Genomic DNA, 12685 nt, shown 5'->3' on the forward strand with positions numbered 1-12685 from the left:
AAATCTGTCAGACTCTTATCTCCAATTAATCACCAGAAAATTGGAAGTGGTGCGGTGGCTCAAGTGGTAGAGCTCTAGCCTTGAGCTGAAGAGCTCAGGGATAGCAAGCACCCAGGCTCTGAGTTCAAGTTCCAGGGCTGAGAAGAGGAAAAAAAAGTTTGCAAACTGAAAGCTAAGGTTTAAAAATTTGATTGAGTAAACTGAATAACCATAATAATATATAGGTATATATATATATTTTTTTTATTTTTTTATTTTTTTTTGGCCAGTCCTGGGGCTTGGACTCAGGGCCTGAGCACTGTCCCTGGCTTCTTTTTGCTCAAGGCTAGCACTCTGCCACTTGAGTCACAGCACCACTTCTGGCCATTTTCTATATATGTAGTGCTGGGGAATCAAACTCAGGGCCTCATGTACACGGGGCAAGCACTCTTGCCACTAGGCCATATTCCCAGCCCCCTAATAATAATTTTTTTTTTTGGCAGTCCTGGTCTTGGGTTCAGGGCCTGAGCACTGTCCCTGGCTCCTTTTTGCTCAATCCTAGCACTCTGCCATTTGAGCCACAGAGCCAATTCTGGCCGTTTTTTATATATCTGGTGCTGGGAAATCGAACCCAGGGCTTCATGCATACAAGGCAAGCACTCTTGCCACTAGGCCATATTCCCAGCCCCCTAATAATAATTTTTAAAGTATCATCATTGAGTAAAAATGTAGTCTCATAAAGGACTTTATCTGGCTATTCAAAACGTACTTTGTCATTTTTTTTCACATTTGTTATAAAATTTTATTTCAGTAGCCAAGTGACTAGTGCTTACAAAAAAAGTTAAATGTTAATTGGTTTTATTTCGGTTTCACCATCTACAAAATTACCTCCAACTGCTCCTTCTGGGTAAAACCTTTCATGCTTTTCCCTGAAGCATGGCCAACAAACGTCATCACTCTAATAATTAATTGGCTGATGCTTTAAAAGCATTTCTGGGGCTGGGGATATGGCCTAGTGGTAAGAGAGCTTGCCTCCTATACATGAGGCCCTGGGTTCGATTCCCCAGCACCACATATAGAGAAAACGGCCAGAAGTGGCGCTGTGGCTCAAGTGGCAGAGTGCTAGCCTTGAACAAAAAGGAAGCCAGGGACAGTGCTCAGGCCCTGAGTCCAAGGCACAGGACTGGCCAAAAAAAAAAAAAAAAAGCATTTCTGCAATTTCCTGAACACTGTCTCAAAATGAGGAAAACAATCATAACTCTTGTGTCATCATATTTCTTTTCAGAGGTGTTTGTAGCTGTGGAACAGAAAATACTTTAGTTACAACTTTTCAAAAGTCTTTACAGAAGAACTAGTTTAAAACACTACCCTGAAGCCATATATTAATATTAAGTAATCATTTTTAATATATACGTAAGAAGTTTTAACGTCTTTTTCTACTGCATTACACAGTAATTTTAACAATCTTGACTCCATTTCTCATAGGCTATCATAAAGTTGTAGTCAGGCACAGGTGGCTCACACCTGTAATCCGAGCTTCTCAGCGGAGGCTGACATCTGAGGAGCATGGTTCAAAGCCTATCTGGGCAGAAAAGTCGATCAGACTCCAATTTACCACCAGAAAACCATAAGTGGAGCTGTGGCTCAAAGTGGTGGAGCACTAGCCTCGAAGAAAAGAACTCGGGGACAGCACCCAGCTTCTGAGTTCAAACCCTATAACCCATAAAATGAAATATAAAGTTCCAAAGAAGACCATTAAGTGTCTGAGTCATTTTGAGTAGCCCCTAACACAGGACATGACTGACTCTCCCCTTTAACTTTCTGGACAGACAGAAAAACACACTGCAGAGCTACCACTAGTTTCCTACAACTTTCCCTCCTGTTCACTAAAGGCCTTCTTAACCTGGCCACACATGCTCAACTTCACAAAAGATAACTGCAGAATACCCCCTAGTCAATTCTAAAGCTGCTGCCAATGCTTATTCTTGGTAACCAGCAGAATGCACGAAGATGAACATGAATTTTATGATCAAGCAACATATTTTCTAAGTGATATGTCTTATCTAAAATATACTATTATCCCTACTACTTCAGGTTAATAAAAAACATTGAAAATAAGGTAATAATCTAAAACATGAAATAAAATGGACTGGCACCTAAATGAAATAGAAAATGGAAGTATGAATGGGATAATAAAGGCCAGGTAGTTACACAGATATTTTTGTGATTGTTTGCCTTGGCTTTCAAGCTTGGTATGGAACTTCAAATGAAATTTTTTTTTCTTCCTTGTGTCTGTGGTTTTTTTCTTTGTTTTTGTACTGCTCCTGGAGCTTAAACTCAGGGCCTAGGTTCTGTCCCTGAGCTTCTTTCTGTTCAAGGCTATTATTGCTATACCACTTGAACCACAGTGCCACTTCTGGCTTTTTCTGAGTAGTTTATTAGATAAAGTCTAGAGTCTCATCGATTGGTTTTGAAGCAGGATCCTCAGACCCCAGCCTCCTAAGTAGCTAGGATTACAAGTGTGAGCCACCAGCTGCCAGCCTATATGTTCTTCTTTTTTGAGGTAGGGTCTCACTATGTAGCTCAGCCTATCCTCAAACTCTTAACTCCTTCTGCCTCAACCTCTTGTATGCTGAGATTGCACATTTGTACAGTCAGGTTGACAATGCCTTTACCTTCCTTATTCATCATATACAAATGCCAGTAAGCAAACACTGTATATACTAATTAATTAATTAATTTCATTTTCACAATAATCCATTTTATTAAGAACTGGCTCAGACTATTCCTCGGGAATCCATACAGTGATAGTTCACAATACAAAAGAAGCAAAAAGTAAGAGCTGAGAGAAGCAACTATAGCAAATAAACTTATTCTAAACATACTTGCTCTGAATCATTGTAGCATGAAGTTTCTGCGTGTGATCAATACCTGACAACCTGCTATTCTCACTGCAAATCCTGTCTCTCACCTGCTAGCGCCGGCCTCTCTACTCTCATTTCACTGAGGCTCTATCAAAGGCATCAATGACTTCCACACTGCCATATTAAAGGAAAACTTGGTAGTTCTTGTGACATTTCTCTTAAGCGTTCCAGAGTCTACTCTTTCCTACTGCTACTGCTGTTTCTTCCCTACTTCTCCCATACACTTCTCCATTTCCTTCTCAAACTCCTTGGTGACTGCTTTGCTTTAAACTCTGTAGACGTTAATCTACAGGACACCCTTCTAGACCCTCTTTGGTCTCCAAACTATCAATCTGGTGAACATCACACTGAATATCAAAAAAGCCAAGCAGGGGCTGGGGATATATCCTAGTGGCAAGAGTGCCTGCCTCGGATACACGAGGCCCTAGGTTCGATTCCCCAGCACCACATATACAGAAAACGGCCAGAAGCAGCGCTGTGGCTCAAGTGGCAGAGTGCTAGCCTTGAGCAGGAAGAAGCCAGGGACAGTGCTCAGGCCCTGAGTCCAAGGCCCAGGACTGGCCAAAAAAAAAAAAGCCAAGCAAGAGAATGATCCTGAATTCAAGTCTTAGTAACAGCACCAAATAAGTAATTGAGCCCTACACAGGAAGTGACACTGTGGCTCTAAGTAGTAGAGTGCTAGCAAGTGCCCAGGCCAAGAGTTGAAGCCCCAGAACTGAAGGGGGAAAATAAAAGCCCTACACCATCTGGCCTTCATTACTGCTCATCTGCACACCTCTTACCCTCACTCATCCTAATCTAGTCCACTGATCTTTAATAAAACTAACCAAACTAACAAATAGGGTCCTTGGACCATGCTATTCTTTCTGCCTACAGTAATCCTTCTTCAAGAAATCCCCAGTTTGCCTCCCTCACTTCCACCAGGTATCAGCTAAAACATTTCACACACAGGCTTCTCTAACCACTCTCTACACATGAAACTTTCTCCCGATGTGCCATAACTTGCTACCACTATATTATAGATGGTTTTACTCTCACTCTTCCTGGCCCCAAACTAACTTTTCCCTTATTTTCTTATTCTAAGCATTCCTACTGCTCATACTTTCCAAAATGTATTCAAATTTTTTCTCTCTCTTTTTTTTTTTTGGCCAGTCCTGGGCTTGGACTCAGGGCCTGAGCACTGCCCTGGCTTCTTTTTGCTCAAGGCTAGCAGTCTGCCACTTGAGCCACAGCACCACTTCTGGCCATTTACTGTATATGTGGTGCTGGGGAATTGAACCCAGGGCTTCATGTATACGAGGCAAGCACTCTTGCCACTAGGCCATATCCCCAGCCCTGTATTCAAATTTTTACCATTAATTATTTAGAACAATTAAAATTCCTCCTCCTCCTTTTTTTTTTGTCAGTCCTGGGCCTTGAACTCAGAGCCTGAGCACTACCTCTGGCTTCCTATTGCTCAAGGCTACCCCAGCCCCAAAATTCCTCCTTCTTTATAAGGTGTGTTAGCATAAACTAGTAAGTGGAAATCTTAGCACTTTCAGCAACTACCATACCTTCAACACTACTAAGTATTACCTACCATTCCATGACCTGAAGTGTTTGATTACAACTACTTCTAATTTCTTTTTTTTTTTTTTTTGGCCAGTCCTGGGGCTTGGACTCAGCGCCTGAGCATTGTACCTGGCTTCTTTTTGCTCAAGGCTAGCACTCTGCCACTTGAGTCACAGCGCCACTTCTGGCCATTTTCTGTATATGTGGTGCTGGGGAATCGAACCCAGGGCCTCATGTGTATGAGGCAAGCTCTCTTGCCACTAGGCCATATCCCCAGCCCTTCCTCTAATTTCTTTAACTTTGGATGAGTATAGAAAAAATCTTTACATTTTTCTCCTGCAGGAAAAAAAATCAAAATTATTTCTATAATTTCCAAAGTAATCATATTAATGTATTGTTCTTTAAGCATATGTGAAAAATTTACTTTTTATTTAAATAGTAACTATGTATACAGGTAGGATAGGAACATCCAAACAGAAGTCAGTAATAAAACAAAGAGAAATATGTTTATTTAAACTTTAAATCAGACTGAGGATTTTCACTACAAATAAATGAGGCTAATATCTAATATGTATTTAAGGTTTAAATTGATAAACAATAAACTTGAATAAGTATTAATCCTAACAGACAATAAAACACTTAAACATTTAAAGGACCTATTGTTACCCAAATATAAACAAGGGTATTCGCGTGCATCAATCAAAAAATGTTTTAAAATTCATATTAATTAATAAAGAACAATTTGGGCATGGTGGCATATCAGAACTTGGTTGGGATGGGGGCTGGGAATATGGCCTAGTAAAAACAGTGCTTGCCATACATACATGAAGCCCTGAGTTCCACGACTCAGCACCACATATAGAGAACAGGCCACAGGTAACTCTGTGGACCAAGTGGCAGAGTGCTAGCCTTGGGCAAAAAGAACCAGGGCCAGTGCTCAGGCCCAGAGTTCAAGCTCCCAGATGTCAAAAAAAAAAAAAAAGAACTTGGGACGGTAAGGCAGAAGGATCACAAGTTTGAAGGTCGACTGGGATTCATAATGAAACCTTGCCTCATTTAAAAAAGCGCACGCTGGGGGCTCTGTCTTGTAATCCTAGCTACTCAAGAAGCTGAAATCGAAGGATCTCAGTTCAAAGCTAGCCCAAGCAGCCCAAGTCCATGAGACTTTCACCACCAATTAATCACCAGAAAACTGCAAATGAGCCAGTGGCTCAAAGTGGTAGAGTGCTAATGTTGAGCGAAAGAGTTCAGACTCAGCACCCATGCCCAAAGCCCCAATGACTGATTAAAAAAAGACAGAGAAAAAAAGAAAAAGACAAACAATATATAATCTTTCTTTTTTGTTTCAATTTTTTATTATCAAACTGATGTACAGAGAGGTTACAGTTTCATACGTTAGGCATTGGATACATTTCTTGTACTGTTTCTTACCTTGTCCCTCATGCCCCCCTCCCTCCCCCTCTTTCCCTCCCCCCCCAGGTGTTCAGTTCACTTACACCAAACAGTTTTGCAAGTATTGCTTTTGTAGTTATTTCTCTTTTTTTATCCTGTGTCTCTCAAATTTGGTATTCCCTTTGAATTTCCTACTTCCAATACCAGTAAACGCCGTTTCCAATATACTCAGATAAGATTACAGAGATAGTGTAGGTACAACCATAGGAAGGTGATACAAGAACATCATCAATAATAGAAACTACACATACACATAGGACGTTGAAAGTAGTTACAACTGTGGTATAACAATTGTTTCCATAACATGGAGTTCATTTCACTTAGCATCATCTTATGTGTTCATAAGGGTATAGCTATTGGGCCTTGTGATGCTCTGCTATGGTTTGCCTAAACCTGTACTAATTATTCCCAATAAGGGAGGCCATAGAGTCCATGTTTCTTTGGGTCTGGCTCACTTCACTTAGTATAAGTTTTTCCAAGTCCTTCCATTTCCTTACAAATGGAACAATGTCATTCTTTCTGATAGAGGCATAAAATTCCATTGTGTATATGTACCACATTTTCCTGATCCATTCATCTATGGAGGGGCATCTGGGTTGGTTCCAGATTCTCGCTATGACAAATTGTGCTGCGATGAACATTGTTGTGCTGGTGGCATTACTGTGATTTTGTTTGTGGGCTTTTGGATAGATACCCAACAGTGGGGCTTCTGGGTCATAATCTTATAATTCTATAATTCTTATAATCTATAATTCTTATAGCATATTTTAGGTTTTGGCTTGCTGTATTACCTAGATGTACCTCAAAGTCCTAAACAGAATCAATCGTCCCGCCTCAACTTTCTACGAAACCGAGACTACAGGTATGCATCACTACACACAGCTAACACAAGACAGAATTTTAAATGAAAATCCATATCTTTGTGGAGGAAAGCATTAACACTTGCTAAAGTACCATGTGTATGTGTGCAGTTATAGTTTCATAAAGGTCTCATTTCGGCTAAGTTCGTTTTTTACCCATGTCATTCCTTCAAAAATTAAGAAAAGGGGGACTGGGAATATGGCCTAGTGGCAAGGCCTAGTGCCTCTTATACATGAAACCCTGTGTTTGATTCCCCCACACCACATATATGGAAAACGGCCAGAAGTGGCGTGGTGGCTCAAGTGGCAGAGTGCTAGCCTTGAGCACAAAGAAGCCAGGGACAGTGCTCAGGCCCTGAGTCCAAAACCAGGACTGGCCAAAAAAAAAAAAAAAAAAAAAAAAAAAAAATTAAGAAAAGGTTCTACAAATAAGTAAACTTAAAACAAATTAGTTAGTAAAAAGAAATTCAACTCTAAAAATGAATGCAGATTTTTGCAATTTAAAAATAAAAAACATCTGGTTTTCCCAGTTCGAGTCATATGTATTGTTTTCTAGCAATTACTCAAAAACACCTCATTGCTTTTAAAAATAACGCATCTGGGGCTAGGATTGTGGCCTAGTGGTAAAGTACTTGTCTCACATACATGAAGCCCCAGGTTTGATACCTGAGCACCACATATACAGAAAAAGTCAGAAGTGCTGCTGTGGCTCAAGTGGTAGAGTGCTAGCCTTGAGCACAAAGAAGCCAGGACAGTGCTCAGGCCCTGAGTCCAGGCCCCAAGACTGGCAAAATAATAACCAAAATCATAACAATAAAGCATCTTAGATGACTGTTTTATGTATCTTCAACAAAAATATTTTCATCATTTCTTTACATAATTTCATACCACGTACCTTTTGTTCCATGCGTAATTCCAGAAAGGAAAAAATATCTCATTCCCATATGCTGCAGTAGTTCATAACCATGATATAAACTAATACAAATGGCATACTCGCCGTCAATTATGCCTTGATGACGTCCCTGAAAAAAATCAATAATAAGTTGGGCTGGGGCTATGGCCTAGTGGCAAGAGTGCTTGCCCCTTACACATGAGGCCCTGGGTTCAATTCCCCAGCACCACACATATAGAAAATGGCCAGAAGTGGCACTGTGACTCAAGTGGCAGAGTGCTAGCCTTGAGCAAAAAGAACAGTGCTCAGGCCCTGAGTCCAAGACCCAGGACTGGCAAAAAAAAAAACCCCAAAACAATCAGCACATGTTAAATTCAACCAAAGAAACATGAAGATACAAGCACTATACCCATGCTCTCAGGCTAATGGGCCCATATGATAACCAAGTTTTGTTTTTTCCAGTCCTTACGGCCACAAGCACTGTCCCTGGCTTCTTTTTGCTCAAGGCTAGGTAGCACTCTACCACTTGAGCTCACAGCTCCACCTCTGCCTTTTTCTATGTATGTGGTACTGAGGAATCAAACTCCGGGCTTCATGTATGCTAGGTAAGTACTCCACCACTAGGCCATATTCCCAGCCCCTGGTAACAAAGATTTAAAAGAAGAATACTGAGAATGTATTTCAATTATTTTCCTATAGCTTCCATTTTTAGTGGCATTTCTCAGTGAATCATTCTAAATTCTTCCCTGACAGTGTTGAATAGTTTTCTATAGCACCCTAACTATCTGAAACAGTAAACTTGCCTCTTTATCAAATACACTCACCAATAAAATCAAAATCAGCAAGTTTAGATTTACTGAAAATTTTAGTGAACTTTTAACTTTAGGAAGAAATTTAAACATGTTTATTCATGTTTTAGATAACATAGTGAAATAGACTCCTTTAGAGGTTTGTTTGGCATGGCAGGACTGCATTTTCTGGTGTAAAATAAAAGTGACTCCTATGTAGTCACAAATATTCATTAATTATTCTCTCTGGCCTCTTCAAAATCTTTTTTCTCTAGCTAGGTGCTCTTACCCTTTTGCTCCTTGCTACTTGGGAGTCTGCCTCAAGAATACTTCTCACCAGCCATCCTAGCAACTAAAAGCCTAGGCTGATCAAGCATGTGTCTAGGAAGGAAGCAAGATGCTTTCTCAAGACCTAACCAGCAAAATCCAGAGCCCAAGAAAGCAAAGACCTTAATTCAGATCCCAGGAACTGCTAAATAAAAGCAATGTTCCATGGAGTTACACTTCTAGACTTGGGTGTCTTTTTATATAGTGAGCTTTTCTTCTAACCTTGGGCCCAGCTTGACAGACATTTTCATACACCTACTTCTCTCCAATGAACATTAAGTATTACAAGTTTTTTGTGATGCTTCTTCCTTTCTGGTATTACAAGTAAGCCCAAATATTCTGGGATTCAAATTTAGCTACAATTTGCTCTTTCATGGGTCAGTGATACACTTCAATAACTCATTTTATGTTTTAGCCTTCCTATCATAAACGTTTATACTTACCACAATATTTGGAGATGGGTTTTTCCTAAATTGATCTCTGGCCAGAATTATCTGGTACTTGGTTAGATTGGGGATATCTCTTCTCATCAAAACATTGCTCAGAATCAGAGAACTTGCAAATGTTTCCAAACTCTGCAAATGTAAAAAAAAATATTGTAAGTTTAAAGACCTTTTTTCAAACATATTAATTTTTGCCACATGTTAAAGTAATTAATATATTTAATAAAGTTTGTTTTGAAATGAAGTTTTGGGCTAACACAGCATAGATAATAAAATTGAAGCATCGTTGACATCTAAACCTGGATAGTATCTAAACATGGGCCTCACAAGCTAGGGCTCACACCTGTAATCCACGCAACTCAGGGTCTGAGCATCACAGTTCAAAACCAGCCTGGACAGCAAAGATTAAACTCTTTTTTTTTGCCAGTCCTGGGGCTTTGATTGAGGGCCTGAGCACTGTCCCTGGCTTCTTTTTGCTCGAGGCTAGCACTCTGCCACTTGAGCCCCAGCGCCACTTCTGGCTTTTGTCTGTGTATGTGGTGCTGAGGAATCGAACCCAGGGCTTCATGCATGCTAGGCAAGCACTTTACCACTAAGCCACATTTCCAGCCCCAAGATTAAACTCTTATTTCCAATGAACTACTCAGAGAAAGCCAGAAGTCTTGCTGTGGCTCAAAAAGTAGAATGCTAGCTAGCCAAACAAAACAAGCTTATACACAGTGCCCAGGCAAGTTTTCGCCCCAGGATTGGCAGAAAGAAAAAGAAGGGCAGTGGTATTTTTCATTGCTGCATCTTCCACCTCTAGAACAAATAATAGCACATAGGTCCCAAGTAAATGTTTGCAGATGGTTGAATAAATTGAAATGTCTTTAATTTCATTCATTAATTCTTCCAACCAGTATTAAATATCCATCACATATCAAATGTACCTCTTAAATACCGGGAATCTTATGACTAAGACAAATGACGCTGGCTGCTCTCATAGTTTACAATCCGAGGAAGGAAACCAAAGGATCAAGAAATGGATAGAGATGGAGATTGAAGCTCCTAGCAAGTGCAGGGTCCTATGTCTGATCCCTGATTCTAGGACAAAAAAAAAGACTAAAAGATGGTAATAGATAAGTTTTGTTTCTTGGTTTTGTTGTGGAAAGTGTTTTTTGTTGTTGTTGTTGTTTTTTTTTTTCAAATTTTTATTATCAAACTGATGTACAGAGAGGTTACAGTTTCATACGTTAGGCATTGGATACATTTCTTGTACTGTTTGTTACCTTGTCCCTCATGCCCCCCTCCCTCCCGTGGAAAGTGTTTTTATTTTTATTTTTTGTAGCCCAAATTAGCCTCAAACTTGTAATCCTCCTGCCTCATCCTCCCGAGTTCTAAGATTACAGGCATAGCCACATAACCAGTTGAAAATAGGTAATTTTGATAAATACAATGTTATTAATACAATTAAGAATCTAGAACTTCATTGTATGTATGTATGTATGTATGTGTGTGTATAAATATGTATACACACACACACACATATATATATATCACATTTTCTTGAGTGGGTCAGGGGAATGTGGTATATGTACACCATGGAATTTTATGCTTCCAACAGAAAGAAGGACATTGCCCCATTTGTAAGGAAATAGACTTGAAGCAAGCCAGACCTGAAGAAATATAGGCTATATGGTTTCCCTCATTTGTAATCAATAGAATGTATCTATAAATCTACAAATAAACTTAATGGATAGTAAAAGACAAAAATATTACACTTGGACATGATAGATTAAACAGGACTCTAAACATTCACACAGTGAGAACAAAGGAGGATATTCTTAGGAGAGGATCATAGGGCTCAAGCGCTATGTGCATATGAACACAAAAAATGATGCTTGTCCAAGTGAACTCCAAGAAATGGAAATAACAAGTTTTTTCATCATATTGTTTGTGGGGTTTTTCCCCCTCTTTTCTTCTAGTTTTCCCTTTAGTCGCCGTTTTTTATTTGTGTATCCTTTGTCATGTATACAAGTTTATCTCATTTGGGGAGGGGAAGGGAAGCTTAGGAACAGTAGGACCAATTGTGCACTAATTCAGCAGTGATACTCGACAGTCACTACATTGGAAATGAACTATACAACTTGGGGGGGAGCTGTTCAGGATGGGAGGAACTGGGAGAAAATGAGGGAGGGTGTGACACTGTTTAAAAAGAAATGCACTGTCTTAAGTAACTGTAACTCCTCTGTACATCACCTTAGAATAAAAAAAAGAATCTAAAAGAGAGTAAAGTTACGTAGCTTTGAGGCTACGTATGTTAACATGAACGATGAGTTGAGTCTATGATGTTATGTTCTGACGGAGCAAGCATTCCAGAAAGAAAATAGTAAACCCACAGGAATAATCTTAATGGTAAATGAAGGAAGAAAGAGACCTCTACATGAACAGCTGCTAGAGTGACAAATAATTGTTTATTTTAGTACATTTCTTACCTCTCTCTTCCAGCTTTCCTGAATACATTGTCTTACAAAAAAAGCACTCTAAACATATTAACAAAGTGAAATTCTAACTGCACATGACTAACAAATGAGGCAAATATTGGAGTTAAGAATGTAGTTCAGTGCTTAGGGGACTGATCTATTATGAAAGACCCTGCCACCAAAGGAGTGGGGGCAGGAGGGAGGACTGGAGGAAAGAAAGAAGAAAAAAAGAGAGAATGACCAGAATATTCTATATCTTCAATAAATAATACTTAGGAAAAAATAATGCTAAGATTTTTTTATTTAATTTCATTGTCAAGGTGATGTACAGAGGGGCTACAGTTACATATGTAAGGCAGAGAGGAAATTTCTTGTAAACTAGTTACCTCCTCCATTTTGTTCCACCTCCGTTCCTCCCTAGTGCTGCCCCCCCCCCAAGTTATACAGTTTCTTTATATTATCTTTTTCTTTTCTTTCTTTTTCTCTTTTTCTTTTTCTTTTTTCCTTTGGCCAGTCCTGTGGCCTGAACTGAGGGCCGGGGCACCGTCCTTGGCTTCTTTTCGCTCACGGCTAACATTGTACCACTTGAGCCACAGCGCCACTTTCAGCTTTTTCTGTTTATGTGGTGCTGAGGAATCAAACTCAGAGCCTGAAGCATGCTAGGCAAGCACTCTACTATTAAGCCAAATTGCCAGCCCCAACATAATGTCTTGTTAAGTATCACTGTTGTATTGGTTTGTCCTTTGCCCTTTGTAATGGAGATTTAATAACAAAAAGAAACCACAGGGCTGGGAATATGGCCTAGTGGTAAAGTGCTAGCCTCATATACATGAAGCCCTGGGTTCAATTCCTCAGCAACACATGTATATACAAAAAGCCAGAAGTGGCGCTGTGGCTCAAGTGGCAGAGTGCTAGCCTTGAGCAAAAAGGAAGCCAGGGACAGTGCTCAGGTTCTGAGTTCAAGGCCCAGGAATGGCAAAAATAAATAAACTAATTAATTAATTAAA

The 12685-nt window shown here is 39.7% G+C and overlaps 1 protein-coding gene across 1 annotated transcript in view; it reads right to left on the reverse strand.

The window, feature by feature from the left end:
• Positions 1-12685, reverse strand: part of LOC125362983 (Fanconi anemia group M protein homolog) — a 33445-nt gene that overhangs the window by 19492 nt on the left and 1268 nt on the right. Inside the window, exons 2-4 of the mRNA XM_048361984.1 lie at positions 9217-9348; positions 7662-7788; positions 1210-1276 (exon numbers count right to left, since the gene is read on the reverse strand). Of these exons, the coding sequence (XP_048217941.1) occupies positions 1210-1276; positions 7662-7788; positions 9217-9303 (281 nt within the window). The 5' untranslated portion in view covers positions 9304-9348. The remainder of the gene's footprint in view (positions 1-1209; positions 1277-7661; positions 7789-9216; positions 9349-12685) is intronic.

Source organism: Perognathus longimembris, chromosome 14, assembly GCF_023159225.1.
Source record: "Perognathus longimembris pacificus isolate PPM17 chromosome 14, ASM2315922v1, whole genome shotgun sequence".
NCBI classification, from domain to species: domain Eukaryota; kingdom Metazoa; phylum Chordata; class Mammalia; order Rodentia; family Heteromyidae; genus Perognathus; species Perognathus longimembris.